This window comes from Sminthopsis crassicaudata, chromosome 2, assembly GCF_048593235.1.
Source record: "Sminthopsis crassicaudata isolate SCR6 chromosome 2, ASM4859323v1, whole genome shotgun sequence".
Classification (NCBI taxonomy): domain Eukaryota; kingdom Metazoa; phylum Chordata; class Mammalia; order Dasyuromorphia; family Dasyuridae; genus Sminthopsis; species Sminthopsis crassicaudata.
In genome coordinates, this window is record NC_133618.1 from 188572303 (window position 1) to 188589778 (window position 17476).

General features: G+C 32.5%; 1 protein-coding gene across 3 annotated transcripts in view; it reads right to left on the reverse strand.

Moving 5' to 3' along the window:
• Positions 1-17476, reverse strand: part of DLGAP2 (DLG associated protein 2) — a 1171101-nt gene that overhangs the window by 959479 nt on the left and 194146 nt on the right. For all 3 annotated transcript variants that reach the window (XM_074287975.1, XM_074287976.1, XM_074287974.1), the window contains one exon: positions 4278-4332. In XM_074287975.1, the coding sequence (XP_074144076.1) occupies positions 4278-4332 (55 nt within the window). Of the gene's footprint in view, positions 1-4277; positions 4333-17476 lie in introns of those variants that run through there.

Sequence of the window (17476 nt, forward strand, 5' to 3'; positions counted from 1 at the left end):
GAGCTTAGCCCAAACAAGGGTCAGGGGGAAAAAAAGAGAACACATCAAATTAGAAGGGAACTTGAATTCCTGAACAAAGAATTAATGATGGCTCTTGCACTCAAAATTGATATCAGTGACTCATTTTGGAAAAAGTTATTGACTTTAAGAAGGTCATCCAAGACATCACACACAGGGTTAAACTTTAGGGTCAGTCCCATGGATAGGAAGCATTTGGCCTCCCTATTTTGGAAGAGTTCCAAAAGAAGGATTTTGATTTATTAGAACCAGAAAGTACAAAGAATAGGAAACATGGAACTGCAAAAGAAACTACTTGGAAGTCAACTGGAAGGTTAATAGCAACCATAAGAATAGACATTTCTCTAGATTTAATTTATTTGAATTCAATACATATTTAATAAGCACTTAAAAAGTACTACTTAGATACAAAAACAAAACAATCCCTCTCCTTAAGTAGTTTACAATTCTACTTGGGCAAAATATGTCTATAAGGTAATCAGACACAAAATATGTACAAAGTAAGTGCAAAGTAATTTTGTGGAGTAGGGAGAGGACTAACCACTGGGTGCATTGAGAAATATCTCATGTGAGAGATATCACTTGAACTGAATTTGAAGTGAGCTAGATTCCAACAAGTGGAGGTAAGAAGGGAGATCATGGGAGAAAGTTTGTGAAGAGAACAATTTGCACTGAGTTTACACAGAGAAGGAGATAAAGTATCATTTACAGGAAACAGCAAATAGACTAATTTGGATGAAACATAAAATTTGTGAATAAAAGTAATGTGAAATTCTTGTAGATTAGAAAGATGGTCTCTCCCTCTCCCCTCTCTCATCCCAACCATTGCCATAGAGGCCTTTTCCATCCCTTTTTAGGGAATCATATATACAAACTCTATTAGGTCTAAATCAAGTATGTTCAATCAGCACATCATAAAATTTGTCTGCAAATTTAATATCATCACTCATTAGCCAGGTAGTTTCAGGTATATAAATATCTTTTCATCAAAGATATTTTCAGATCTTGTCATCCATCAGCATAGGAAAATCAAGGGGAAAAAAGCAGAAATTTGCACTATGATTTTAATATTAAGAGGGCCTTAACAACCTCAATACAAAAAGAGATGAGCCAAGGAACAAATAGAATTCTAGCCAGTAAGGTGCAGAAGATTATTAGAGACTACAACAGAAAAAATTAAGAGTAGCCATACCTGCTTTTATATTTGAAAGCATTTTCCCCAACCACCACCACTACACTAGCTTCCCCCCCCAAAGATAGAACAATGGTATATATATATATATATATATATATATATATATATATATATATATATATATATATATATATATATATATATATATATATATATACTTGTGTATATATATATATAACAGATACCCCATTGTAAGAATATATATTTATGTGTACAGTGTCATTTCTATATAAAAAATAAACTGAATAACAATATAGCTTGTTTGACTCCTTTTCTATGAAGCATCATTCCAAATTTTAAATTTCCCAAAACAACTGAATTGAATCTGAATCACAAGAAAGTTTCAGAATGTGTATCAAGGTATAATAAATACCATTTCAATTTTAATTTCCAATAGAAATTTGTTGTTTAGCTAATTCTATGATTTCTGTATATTTTGATAACTCAGATGTGTTCTGATATCCTGCATTAATTTTGTCTGATCAATAATAAAAGTCTTGTATAGGTTTTGTTTTCTACTTTTAAAAATGATTCATAATTTAATAATTACAGGAAAGATATCCTACACTATCCTTCATGTGCAACTTGGCCATTCTTAGAAACAATATGAAATCACATTTATAAATTATCAAGTGGAGAAATCCAAATACCATACTGCAATGTAATACAGATGTCTCCCTATGTACATTTCACCTGCATGATTAAAATGCATAGTAATGTCAAATAATTTCTGTGTGCCCAAAACATTTTCCAAATATCATTTTCTGAATAACTTAACAGCTTAATACACCCAAGATCAAATTTTACTGTATGTCAATAGCCAAGACTTATTTATCTTTCAATTCTAAACAAATTGCTATGTTAGAGTTAATATTCCACTCTGCTCTTTTTTCTTCCTCTGTTTAATAACATCTTTACTGTTTCCATAATCAATGTGATAGCCTTGGGTCTTTTTTTCACCTGACTTGAAAGTAAAGTATTACAGCATATAAGCATGTTCAATAAAATTGACTAACAATTCCTTTCATTGTTCATGCTTAAATGTTACTAAATGCCAGCCTTCTGGGTCCTAGCTGTCAGTCATTTGGAAGAACACAGGAGAAAAGAAATTTTTAAAGTTTAATTTTACACATTTTCATTATGTCCTTGAAATTATTATCTAATAATCAAAGAAAATGCCTTTTAATAAACTTTTAGGAACCCATTTTGATTTCTAAAGAACATAAAATAAAATCAGAATTTATTTTATTATGAATTTAGGTGCTTCTCAAAATGAAAAAAAAAATGTGCATGGAAAATATCCAGTGAACTCTATAATACAAATTTACTCATTTATCATTTTATTCATCAAAATAGGTCACCCCATGCACGCTCATATACTTTTTCATATACTTAATTTCTTAGTGCAACTTAGTTGTTAAAATTTCCATTGAGTTTTTTTAGTATATTTGTGGGGGAAAATCCACTTTGTTAATATGTTCAACCAGTTTCATCGTAAGCTCCCTATGGCAATAAAACTCTGAAATTCCCAGCAGCCATTCATATAAACAGCCAAAATGGAAGTAAGTAGAATTCTTCTGTGAACTGACATTGATTTTAGGCAGTAATACAAGTTATCTCTTTCCATTAGAAAAAGATTACACTCAGATAGAAAAGCATTTCTAGGGATTCAAAAATTCTACATATTGACATTTTAAAATGACAACTATATTCCAGTGCTTGTATGACAAGATTGTTGATCATTTACAATAGAAATTACAAGGATTATATCAAGTAATGTTAACTAATTATACCTGGCAGAATATTATTCCCATATATTAAATTCTGTCAAATAGAAGTCAGTTTACTTAACATTATTATTCTAAAAGTTGGATATAGTGGAAAGAAGACTAGCCTTTGAGTCAGAAAGTTCTGGATTCAAATACTGCCTCTGACCTGCCACTGATTGTGTGACCAAAGAAAAGTCCCTCTTAATATTATAGGCAACTTTAACTTAAAACTATGAGTCACAGATAAATTGCCATTCCACATCAATGGAGAGATTCTGCACACTGGGAGTTCTCTACACTGATAAATCCTTAAACACATAAAACAATAAATATGTAAAAATTAAAATAACAAAAGTTACTATATAATCTAAAATAGTGAAAATGAAATTACAATTCTATGATCATCCCTTGATAAAATCAAAACCCCAAAACACCTAGGCATATAATTGTGCTACATACACAATATTAGGCTTTTCTAAAGGCATTCTATGCAGGGAAGGGAATTTTTAAAATAAAGGGAAAAAAGACTGGCATGGCTGCATCTATTCCTCTACTAATTTAACATTTTTGCTTATGAAAACAACTGGAATAGGAAAATGGATTCTTTCTCTGCATAACAGTAAGACTTTGTAAATAGGAGTTATAGGGTTAGGACATGTAAGCTTGATTTCTTTCTTTTTATTGCAAAATAGCACAATGTTCCAAAATTTTCTTTCAAATAATTTTTCACTATCAGGTTTGTTGGAAAATATCCCGAAGCCTCATATTACTACTTCAAACTAAATACCTCTAGCCTACCATGAGAAATTACACAGTGATACCATCTCTCAACTCAAAACTTCCATCCTGTTCTTTTATTCATTGCAATCCAGACGGCTTTAAGCACAAACCATCTATCCATTTCCTACCTAGACTATCAATATAAGAGTTTTGATTACAAACAGACTCAAAATGCAGTGTTTCTGGCACATTGAGCTCTGCTAACCAGAATCGGTCTTTTTATAATTCGGAAAAAAAAAAAAAAGACTGAAGAGCGAACATAACAACTATAAAAACTACTACCATTTTTCCTCTAGAAGAGAAAGCCAACAATACTACAAATCTGCACATCTAATTCTCCAGATGAAAAGTGGTCTCAATGGGTCTCAACTTGCATATGGAACTGAGCATCCAATTTCTCCCACTTTTCCACAAGTTTGAAGCACAATTCTAAAAACAACAATCTTCAATTCCTAAATTATGAGATCGCATTAAAAAATATCTGTTTCCAAAACAAAAAATGGAAATTTGTTTACCTGTATTCCTGTCTGGTAAGATACAGCAATGCTTCTGCAGAATGCCAGGCAAAACCTATTGAAAACAAATAAATAAAACAATACGTGTGGTTATCATTAGGGAAGAGAAAAGCATCTCATTAACTGCTGAAACTGTTTCTCTAATAAGGTCATTCGGTGTTGCTCAAAGTCATCACATTGAGAACAGTCTAACAAATTGAACAGTACAAGGGAAAATGGATGACATGCATTTTTCATCAAAAAGGTTAATCAGAGAAGTGTACAAGTTTATATGTTCTTCAAGAAGTGATAACAGCTCAGTTATATATGTATTTCTCTTGGACCTTGAGATTGCCTATAAACTCCACAGAGGACTCTTAATATGATGGTAAATGAATAATTAGTCAACCAATTTCTGACATACCTTTGTTTAAAAGTAGACAATTTTCTAGTCTGGAAATCAAAAATTGTCCTAAACAACATATTTGACTTCATTACTGTTACTTTCTAAATCAAGAATAGATACTTCCAATCACAATTAATGATAAAAGGCAAGATGAAAATATTATTTTTGAAGGTTTCAACAATGAATATTGATGAATGAAAATGAATAAAAAATACTTAAAGATTTAAAAAAAATTCCCCCCAAAATCCAAGATAGATAGACAGAAAGGTAGATAATAGATAGACAGATAAATGGGAAGGTATAGTCTACATAGTTTGTCAACCAAAAAGATTTTGTAAAAATTCTTTTTTGCGGTGCTTCCAGTAGCTAATTAAATAAAACAACTGACTTGAAATATTGTTATCATAATGAATCTACATATCTAGAGCAAACAACTACAATTCTTTCTATTTTTCCCAGCCATCAAGCATCTACTATTGTTTGCAGAGCACCATGCTGGGTAAAAATATGGAAAAGAATACTAATAAAGAAAAAGAAGACAGCTTTCACCCCTGAAAAGTTGACAGTCTGGACAAGCTGCTTTCAACTTAACCACACAAGGCAAACATTCAATAAATACTTGTTAAAGTGAATTTAATTATAGAATTTCTCTTAAGAGCAATGATTTCCCCCTCTGTGTGCCAAGATAAGAACTCTTCTCTCCATTTATGTGCCCCTGAATGATATTAAATACAACCTTGCAGCCAACAAGGAACAATTCCAGTCCAATAATGTAATGCCTATTAAATGTACAATACTGGAAAAGGTACAAAGTCTCAAAGTCCTTTCCTCAAGGAGCTTTTTACATAGTTTTGTGGTCAAAACAAATACACATTAAGTTATGATAATCACAATATCAACTCAAACTTAAAGGACTTTTTAAAAATTTCAATAAGCATTTTATTTTTCCAATTACATGTAAAGATAGTTTTCAAAATTCATTTTATTTGTAAAATTTTGAGTTCCAAATTTTTTCTCCCTCCCTCTTTTACATCTCCCTATACCCAAGAGAGCAAGTAACATGATAGAGATTATACATGTACAATCATTTTAAATATTTCCATATTATTCATGTTGTCAAGGAAAAATCAGAATAAAAGGGAAAAAACACATATACACACAAGAAGAAAAAAAATTAAGTGCAAAAAGTATGCCTAGATCTGTATTCACTTTCCATGGTCCTCTAATGTGAACTCCATCTCAATTCTATTAGAATTGTCTTGAATCACTGTTACTGTGTAGAATGTTTTCCTGGTTCTACTCACTTAACTCAGCATCAGTTCATGTTAAGTCTTTCCAAGTTTTTTTTCTTATAGAATAAAACTATCCAGTTACATTTACATTGCATAATTTATTTTATTCAGCCATTTCCCAATTGATGGCCCTTCACTTAATATTTAATTCCTTGCTGTTGTAAAAAAAAAAAAAAAAAAAAAAAAAAAAAAAAAAAAAAAAAAACTGTTACAAACATTTTTGTCCATGTAGTTCCTTGCCTCTTTTTTATTAGTTCTTTGGGATACAGACCCTATAATGATACTGCTAAATTAAAGGATATATACAAGTTTATAGTCCTTTGGGCATAGTTCCAAATTGCTCTCCAGAAACTTAAATCGCTTTAATATTTACAAGAGTAGCTGAGTGGCTTTTTAAAAATTTTTCCCAATTTTCTGCTTGCCTTCTGATCTTGGCTACTTTTGTTTTATTTGTACAAAAACTTTTTTTTAATTTAATATAATTAAAATTCTTTATACCTTTGCTGTCTCTTTCTTATCCATTGTTTACTTATCCATAAGTCTGATCATTTAAAATTTTATAAACTTTCTCAAAGATTTCATCTCAAATATGTAAAGAATTTTATAAAATCTGTAAGAATGCAAGTCATTTCCTATATAAATGTTCAAAGATTATGAACAGTTTTCCAGTGAAGAAATCAAAACAATTTATGGTTATATGAAACATGCTCTAAGTCATTATTATTATAGAAATGTGAATTAAAACAACATTAAGAGATATTTTATGCCTATCAAATTGGCTAAAATTATTGAAAGGGAAAGCCAAAAGTGTTGGAGGAGATGTGGAAAAATTGGGACACTAATTCATTATTGGAGGAATTGTGAACTCACCCAATCATTTGGGAAAGCAATCTGGAATTCCACCCAAGCAATCTGAAATTCTATCCAATGATCCATACCAATACGAAGTTTATTTCCAAAGATGATTAGGGAAAAAATACAAGAACCTCTATTTCTAAAATGTTTATAACAGCTCTTTTTGTGGTGACAAAAAACTGGAAATTGCAAGGATGCCCATCAATTGGGAAATAGTTAAACAAGTTGTGGTATATAATTGTGATAGAATATTACTCTGCTATAAGAAATCATGAGCTCAATGATCTTAGAAAACCATGGAAAGACTTCTATCAAATAATGAAAAGCAAAATAAGTAGAACCAAGAGAACACTATATACAGTAATAGCAATTTTGTTTTAAGAACAATTTTGGCAAATAAGTTACTCTGACTATTGTAAATACCTAAACTAACTACAAAAAATGTATGAATAAAAACACTATCGGTATAAAGAGAAAAAACTCAGAAATAGAAGTACATATAGAAAGTAACCATCTTTAGGGAAGAGAAGAGGGAAAGAGAAGGAAGAAAAAAAGAGGAAAAAAGAAATTTATACAACTTTTGTATATCTTTAAAAGGAATAGTAAGTTTTACATAATATATTTGTAGTTGCACATGTAATCATTTTTATTATACATGTTATAGAAATGCTTCTTATTCCACAAATCTAAAATAAAACTTAAAAATAAAAATAAAATTTTAAATTAAAAAAAAAAAAAGAAAAGTGTCATACCGAATTGTTTCCCTATTTCTGGTACTGGCATCCCTATTTGCTAAATCATAAAGCTTAAACCCTACTTTCCTCAGAACTTCTCTATTACTATTGAAAACACTACCATCTTCCCAGTCATACAGATTCAAGATGTCATTCATCTTTGTTACCTTACTTGGATTAATCTCCCTGCCTTGGCCCCCAACATATCCAATTTGTTGTCAAGTCATTGTGTCTAGCTTCACAACATCTCTTCACATATACCATCTTTCCACTCACACAGCAATTTCCATATGCAGGATCTTCTCACCTCATTGCTGGATTATTTCAATAACCTTCTAATAGGTCTCCCTACCTCAAGTCTTTTCCCTACTCCAGTCTAGCCTCCACTCAGACAAGTGATCTTCTTAAAGTTTAGGTCTGACCATATAGGCCCCCATCCAAACATCTGCAGCTCTGTATTACCTCCATGATCTAAGACAAAATCTTCTATCTGACTTTTAAATTCCTTTACCAGTCTTTTCATTCTTTACTCCTTCCTGTACCCAGAAACACTGGCCTTGAAGTTCTTCACAGTTTATTCTATCTCTAGGCTTTGTGACTCTACATTGGCTGTTTTATATGCTTGGAATGTTTTCCCTCCTTACTTTTACTTCAAAGATCCCTTAGTCTCTTTCAAGACAGTTAAAATTCCACTCTTTGAAAAAAGTTAATTTCTTCCCTTCCCCCTAATGCTTTCTTTTTGAGATGACTTGCTATTTTTATTATATATTAATGAATATATATATACATGCATGTATATATTTGTGTATGTATTAAAAACTATATGTACAATACAGATATACATATCTGTGCATTTGTAATTGTATATATGTATGTGTATACATATATGTATATTCACATACCATTTATTTACTTAGGTTTTTAGGGTTTTTTTTTGGGGGGAAGGGGTTGGTTTATGCATTAGAACCCTCCTTGAGTGTATAGATTTTTTCCTTTATATCAGTAGTATTTAACATAATGCCTAACTTAATAATGACTTGGTGACTGATTAAGGTTTGGGGCTGTCTCTGTTTTCTCTTCATAATCTCCCAATCACTCACCAGATGCTACAGAGTTGTTTCTTTGATTGGTTTTTGATGGGGTTTTTTTTGGGGGGAGGGGTTGTTTTTTTGTTGAAACAATTGGGGTTAAGTAACTTGCCCAGGGTCACACAGCTAGAAAGTGTTAAATGTCTTGAGACAAAATTTGAACTCAGGTCCTCCTGACTGCAGGACTGATGCTCTAAATACTGTGCCACCTAGCTGCCCAGTGTTGTTGTTTTTTAATATCTAACATCTTGTCTTCTTTTGAATTGTTTCCAAGACTCAATTCATGAACTTTTTACATCACACATAGGAATAATGTCTTCCTAAATACCTTCTTTACCCCAGTTGCTCTCCTTTCTATATATTCTACCCACCATTGCCAGATTAATTGTATTTTCCACCCTAATCATCTACTTTTCTGTTTAGAAAAATCACTGAGTGGATCACCTTACCCCTAACTATTAGCACTGGAGAATGAGAACAAGCCATTGTTTTTGTTTTCCTATACAGATCATTGCTAAGTGAATATACTAGCCAAAATATAATATATACTACATTAGCATAAAATATGGTCTTAGGGTTTAGCTTTACTCTTGTTGTCCTCCAAAAAACTCAAAATGGAAATTTTTCCCATTCCAAATGTGTAAAAAAAATCTTTCCTCCAAATTACCAAAAATGCTATTTGTTCCATTATCACCTGTAGCCATGATATATCCCTCTCCACCTTCCTCAGAACCTTTATCTCTCATAGCACTTCATCTAGTATTCCCAAATGCACTCATGTTGTAGTATATTATCACAACTTGTGCTTGTTTCTGATCCATCTCACCCACACACACATACAAACCCTCCTACTAGAAAGAGTTCCATGAAGGCAGGAGCTCTGTCTTACCTAAATATTACATCTTTCCCAATCCTAAGCATACTCATATCAAACACACAACTTGCTTAATAAATGTTTGTCAAACATATGTTTTTCAGATGAATATGAGAAAATTCCCAAAAGTTCCCATTAAAAACATTCAGTTTCGTTCAATAATGTACAAAAAAACATACTATTTAACTGAAAAAGGTTATTTGTGCTGAGGGGGAGAGAATAGGGTTGTTGAGATTTCTGAGAAATTTTCTGCAGATGTAATCTATTGTGGAATTTACTTTACATTTTCTGTTGATGGGTAATTTTTGTTCAGTGATTGTGCTCATATCTAATCTTGACAGCCTCCTCCTAGGCCTGCTCCCAGGGAAGCCATGTATATTTAGTCTCAGACTTACTCCTGGCCTTTGAGCATACTAAGCACGCACCACCACTGCCTTGCAGCAGGATTTAGCTGAAAGGTACAGGAAGGCACTATTATAATAGGTTTATTTCTTCCTCTCTGAGGGATTTACAGAAGACAGCAATAGAGAATGAAATTATCCTTCCTCCCCAAAGGCACTCTTAAAAAGTTCAATTCCTGTCAACCTGCCTACTTAATATGTGTGTTCAGCTGCCAGGAGTAATTGTGAGCCATTGTGCCCTGCAATGCCAGGGGCAGATGAGGTTAAATAAAATGGCCTTCAACCTTATAACCAGCCTTCTCCATCAATTCCCTGCCCAGCTTCATTGAGAAACAAAATTCCAATATATATCATAAGTCTTGTTCACATCCCCGTGGCTCAAGAAGATTTTCCTGCTTATATCTTGATTGTATAATTGATTGTATGTGTGTGTCATGTCTTATCAACTATATTACAGGCCCCTTGAGGACAGGTTTAAGAACTATCTATTCAATGAAGTCTTCTCTGATGATGCTAGCTACTTTCACTTCTCCATTTCTAATCTTTCTGAATTTACTACATAGGCTATACAAATAGAAGTTTCTTATAACCTGTCTTAACTTCTGCTTTTCTGTTTAAGACCATTTACCACTCTATTATATCAGAAAATAATGTCACTGATATAATATAAGACATTTGACTACAAATATATGCATATGAGCAAAGTATATGACTTTTTAATGGTAACATTTATTCAACAAAAACATCACAATTAAGTTATTTTAGAAGAGCAGATATTTATTCCAAAAAGAATACTACTCATAAGATTCAGGTATTCTATTATGATAATTACCTTCTTAAATAAGCAGAACATCCCCAGGACTACATAAATTCATGAGCAAACATTTAAAGAACAATTAATTCCAATACTATATAAGCTCTTTGGAAAAATGAGCAAAGAAGGAATTTTACCAAATTCTTTTTATAACATAAATAGGGTAATGATACCTAAACAAAGAAGAGCAAAAACAGAGAAAGAAAACAATAAATCAATTTCTCTAATGAAAAATGATGCAAAAACTTTAAATAAAACACCAACAAAGAGATCATAGCAATATATTTTAAAAGATCATACACTATGATCATGTGGGATTTATACCAGTAACCCAGGCCTGATCCAATATTAAGAAAACTATTAGCATAAGTGGTCATATCATTAACAAAACCAATGAAAAAATATGATTATCTCAAAAGATGCAAAGAAACCTTTGACAAAATACATTTATTCCTATTCAAATGCTAGAAAGCATAGGGATAAATGGAGCTTTCCTTAAAATTATAAACAATATTTATCTAGCAAGTATTATTTCTAATAGGGATTAGCTAAAAACCTTTCCAAAAAGATCAAGGATGAAGCAAGGATGTCCATTATCACAACTACAAGTCATTGTTGTTCTATAAATGTTAGCTATAGCAATAAGGCAAGAAATGAAACAAATGGAACTACAAGCCTAATATATCCAGTGTCCACAATAATATAAAAGAAAATAAAAGTAAAAGGCAGGTGGATCCAGATTAATTGCAATTACTAAATTTAGTCCCAGAAAACAGTGAAAAACATTTCCCTCTACTCTGGGGAGGAAAGGAGAATTGGAGGTACAAAGGAAGACAGGCTGTTGGTCAGTTTTGCTTAATTATTTTTTCTCTCGTACTGTGTATTTCATAGGGAGTGGATCTAGTAATGATTATGATGTAAAAAAGAAAAGTCATCAATAAAACTTAAAAATAGAAATTAAATTAATGTCTTCCAAGCTAGTGTATAAACTATACATGAAAAATGTACTAATTACTGTGTTATCACATCTCATTTATAAACCAAAATGTATTAACTGATTTGAGTACCCAATTTTTTTACAAGATTGTATTTTTAGAAAGAGGAAAAAGTTATCTGAATTCAAATTTATTACCCCTTAAAGATTATCATAAGAATATGCTATAGCTCCGATGGTGATTTCAAAAGAAGAATTCTCAAGATTCATTTCCATTCAACAATTATATATTAGTTTTTAAGTAAAGTGACATTCATTGGAATAAGAATGTAGCCTCCCAAGGTATCAACACTTATCTGGATGTATATTCTTGTCTTCGTTATAAAACCAGTCATGGTTATTTTGATTACTCTAGAATGTCTCATATCTGTTCCTTTCCATTCACACAGCCATTATCTTTATTCTGGGCTTTAAGTTCTGTGTGGTCTATTACAAATCTATTTCTGTCTGTCTGCCTCTTTCCCCACCTCCTCTCCCCTCTCAATCAAACACATACACACAAAGCATACAAGCACTTATTCTTTCAATTCACAAGAGTAAAGATTTAGGGTTCATATGATCATCTCAATAGATGCAGAAAAAGCATTTGACAAAATCCAACATCCATTCCTACTAAAAACTCTTGAGAGTATAGGAGTAAATGGATTATTCCTTTGAATAATCAGGAGCATATATTTAAGACCTTCAGTAAGCATAATATGCAATAGAAATAAACTGCAACCTTTCCCAGTAAGATCAGGAGTGAAACAAGGTTGCCCACTATCACCATTACTATTCAATATAGTACTAGAAACGCTAGCCTCGGCAATAAGAGCTGAGAAAGAGATTCAAGGAATTAGAGTAGGAAATGAGGAAATCAAACTATCACTCTTTGCAGATGACATGATGGTATACTTAGAGAACCCCAAAGACTCTGCTAAAAAGCTATTAGAAATAATTCAGAATTTTAGCAAAGTGGCAGGATACAAAATAAATCCACATAAATCCTCAGCATTCTTATATATCACCAACAAAATGCAACAGCAAGAGATACAAAGAGAAATTCCATTCCAAACAAATGTTGAGAGTATAAAGTATTTGGGAATCCATCTACCAAAGAATAGTCAGGAATTATATGAGAAAAATTACAAAACACTTGCCACAAAAATAAAGTCAGATTTAAATAATTGGAAAGACATTCAGTGCTCTTGGATAGGCCGAGCGAATATAATAAAGATGACAATACTCCCCAAACTAATCTATTTATTTAGTGCTATACCAATCAGACTCCCAAGAAACTATTTTAATGACCTAGAAAAAATAACAACAAAATTCATATGGAAGAATAAAAGGTCGAGAATTGCAAGGGAACTAATGAAAAAAAAGTCAGAGGAAGGTGGTCTAAGTGTACCTGATCTAAAGCTATATTATATAGCAGCAGTCACCAAAACCATTTGGTACTGGCTAAGAAATAGACCGGTAGATCAGTGGAACAGATTAGATACAAAGGACAAAAAAGGGTACATATATAGCAACCTAATCTTTGACAAACCCAAAGATACCAACATTAGGGACAAAAATTCATTATTCGGAAGAAACTGTTGGGAAAACTGGAAATTAGTATGGCAGAAATTAGATATGGATCCACACTTAACACCATATACCAAGATAAGATCAAAATGGGTCCATGATTTAGGCATAAAGAATGAGATCATAAATAGATTAGAGGAACAGGGAATAGTCTACCTATCAGACCAGAGGAGGAAGGAATTTATGACCAGAGGAGAATTAGAGATCATTATTGATCACAAAATAGAAGATTTTGATTACATCAAACTAAAAAGTTTCTGTACAAACAATACTAATGCAAACAAGATTAGAAGGGAAGTAACAAATTGGGAAAATATTTTTAAAAGGAAACGTTCTGACAAAGGTCTCATTTCCAAAATATATAGAGAACTGACCCTGATTTATAGGAAACCAAACCATTCTCCAATTGATAAATGGTCAAGGGATATGAACAGACAGTTCTCAGATAATGAAATTGAAACTATTTCCACTCATATGAAAGAGTGTTCCAAATCACTACTGATCAGAGAAATGCAAATTAAGACAACTCTGAGATACCACTACACACCTGTCAGATTGGCTAAGATGACAGGAACAAATAATGATGAATGTTGGAGGGGATGTGGGAAAACTGGGACACTGATACATTGTTGGTGGAGATGTGAAAGAATCCAGTCATTCTGGAGAGCAATTTGGAACTATGCCCAAAAAGTTGTCAAACTGTGCATACCCTTTGACCCAGCATTGCTGTTATTGGGATTATATCCCAAAGAAATACTAAAGAGCGGAAAGGGACCTGTATGTGCCAAAATGTTTGTGGCAGCTCTTTTTGTTGTAGCTAGAAACTGGAAGTTGAATGGATGTCCATCAATTGGAGAATGGTTGGGTAAATTGTGGTATATGAAGGTTATGGAATATTATTGCTCTGTAAGAAATGACCAGCAGGAGGAATACAGAGAGGCTTGGAGAGACTTAAATCAACTGTTGCTGAGTGGAATGAGCAGAACCAGAAGATCACTATACACTTCAACAACAATACTGTATGAGGATGTATTCTGATGGAAGTGGAAATCTTCAACATAAAGAAGATCCAACTCACTTCTAGTTGATCAATGATGGACAGAAATAACTATACCCAGAGAAGGAACACTGGGAAGCGAATGTAAATTGTTAGCACTACTGTCTATCTACCCAGGTTACTTATACCTTTGGAAGCTAATAATTAATGTGCAACAAGAAAATGGTATTTATACACATATATTGTATCTAGGTTATATTGTAACACATGTAAAATGTATGGGATTACCTGCCATCGGGGGGAGGGAGTGGAGGGAGTGAGGGGATAATTTGGAAAAATTAATAAAAAAAAAAATTAGGGTTCAAGGGACTTAGAGATCACTTAGTCTAAATCTCTCATTTTGCAGATAAGGAAACAAAACCACAGGAGTTTAAAAGGCATGCTCAAGATCCTTTTCAAACTTCTTCTGACTCCCAACTCCAAATTCACCTTTTTTGAACTACATTGAAATCCAACAATTCCATAAACATTTATTAAGAACCTATACTGTGGGGCAGCTAAGTGGTGCAGTGGATAGAGCACAAGACCTGAAGTCAGGAGGACCTGGGTTCAAATCTGGTATCAGGCACTTAACACTTCCTAGCTGTGTGACCTTGAGTAAGTTATTTAACCCTAATTGTCTCAGAAAAAAAAGGAAGAAGTACCTATAGTGCACCAGAAATTGGAGGTGGAAGATGAAAAAGGGCACAGTCCTTGCTCTGAATGGTCTTCATAAAAAGAACATATAGCCAAATGAATGTATTAGGATACAATAGAGATGAAGAAGCAGTTCAAAGTGTTCACAGTAATTTTTAGGAGAAAGATGTCATATTTAATTGGGAAAAAAGAAAATTGGGAAAGCATAATCATTCATCATCAAAACATGCATATTACCTTATAATTATATTACCTGAGATATTTATATGCCTTTACATTTATAACCACTTGTTACATTTATAACAATAGTTTAGTATTCAATAAATTTTTCATCAGTGCTACTATGAACTTTTAAGATTTTTGCATATATACTTTTTCAAAGCTAGCTTTTTTGTAAATAATACATCTAGTTAAGTGCATTTGTTCATCATGTTTCAGAGACCCATTCAATAAACAAGTCACTTAATTATTCTCTATTATGTTGGGAGGGGAAGAGGTGTAGGTATTTCTCTCACCTTCCATTTTTAAAAAGCATTTCCTAAATATCTAAAAATCCAAAGATTTTTCTGAAGCAGCAATGACCTCCATTTTCCTTAGAGTCAGTGGAAATAATACATCCAATTTGTACATATCAAAAGTGAAATCTCTGAAGCTAGGGAAGAAAAATCCCCAAATGAGCATGGACAACCATTCAAGGCAATGCTAAATAGACAGCAGGTTTAGAAAACATGCTGTCTTTTTCAATTATCTGCAACAATACAACTGAAAAGCACTTTCCTTCTCTCAACTAAAATTATTACTCTCAAATCAGGGCTGTTTACAAGTATGGCTCTGTCTTTATTCTGAATTTTGTCAATCATCAGATCCTGAATTTTAAAAAATATACCTGCATCAATATTGTGATCAACGCTACTTAGACATCGTTTTTTCATCATACTATTTTTAATTCTTATGTAGTTATTTTGAAAAATTAATATAAAACTAAAAATAAAGTGGTTTTGGTCTTTCAATTCCTTCTGTTACTTCCTTTTTCTATATAGTTTTCCTTGCATATATTTGTTTGCATGTTGTCACCCCAATTTAATTATAAACTCTCCCCAAACAGGGCTGTTTTTGCCTCTTTTTTATCACTACCTCCCGGCACACACTAGGTACTTAATAAATATTTATTAATTGATAATTAATAACTGTGAAATAGCATATTTATAAAATGCTTTATGGGTTATAGATAAAATTTCAAGCTCAAAAACATCTTTAAAATCACTTTTTCTAATCCTTAATTTTACAGATCACCATACAAGTATCAAAACCAGATCTTCTCACTCCAAAACTATATCATACTGTATCTAGTCTTTTTATGCTTAAAGTAAGATTTTTCATTGCATTTGATGATATCTGCCTCTTTTTTCTGTGTCCTCTCTAGAACTCCTTTCAACTATTCCATTTACAATATTTAAGTCCTACTAAGAAGCACAGTGAAGAATCACAGAATGTGAGAATTAAAAGAACTTCAGGGGTAATATACTCCAGCTCTTACTAATTAAAAAAATCTGTTCCTATACTTACAGAGAGCCATGGATAAAGTTGGATAAAGATGATGGAAAGTCCATAAATTGAACAAGGGAATAGTAGCATTCACTATGTGTTTATATTTACAAGTATGGGGCAGCGGTGAAAAGAGTACCAAGGTGAAGCCCTACCTAAAGGGTGTCCTGGAATTGTGCTGAAGCTACCACAGTCTCCGTCTTCTGCTTTCAGGAAATCTCCAGGCTCAAGACATTCAGAGACAGCATATCTTCAAATGGCTTACCCTTTAGCCACCATATCTCATCCCACAGTCATAAAGGGACAAAGAAAAGCCAGTAATTTTGCTTTGAGATTAATTTCATATTCTTATCTATTTCTTCCCCTATCCAAAAAAGAAAGAAAGAACTCATTTAAATTATTTCTCTTTTGATAAATTTTAAATCAGAATGGCAGAAGAGAATGGGTGAGGAAAGAAAATTAAGTGAAGGCATCTTCAGTAAGAATGACCTATTTGCAAAGCCCTACTTATGATAAATACTGCTAGAGGACTCTGAGCAAATAATTTCATTCTCAGATAATTCTCTTTAGGTTGCTTAGGTTACAGAATTGTTATTGATGCTTTAAAAGCAAAAAAAAAAAAAAACTCATACTAGGGAGCAACTTGCACCAACAAAACTACAGGTCCTGACCATTTTAACTAGTTTGTTCAAATGAAATGGATTTTTTAAAAACCTCTGCTCAAAAGAAATCTTCACAGCTAGCAGATACAAATGGAGTGAATCATCAAAAGAGGCCAATTTCTAACCTGCACTTGAGTGGAACTACAAACAGCAACCAATACATGTTTGCCAATGCAGCTTTCCATAGAAAGTACCCAACACAGCATCCAGCCCAAAGATTCAATGCGTTAGTAGGTGCTCAATAAACACTTATTGAATAAAAGAATTGGACAGGATTAGAAAATCCTTCTGTT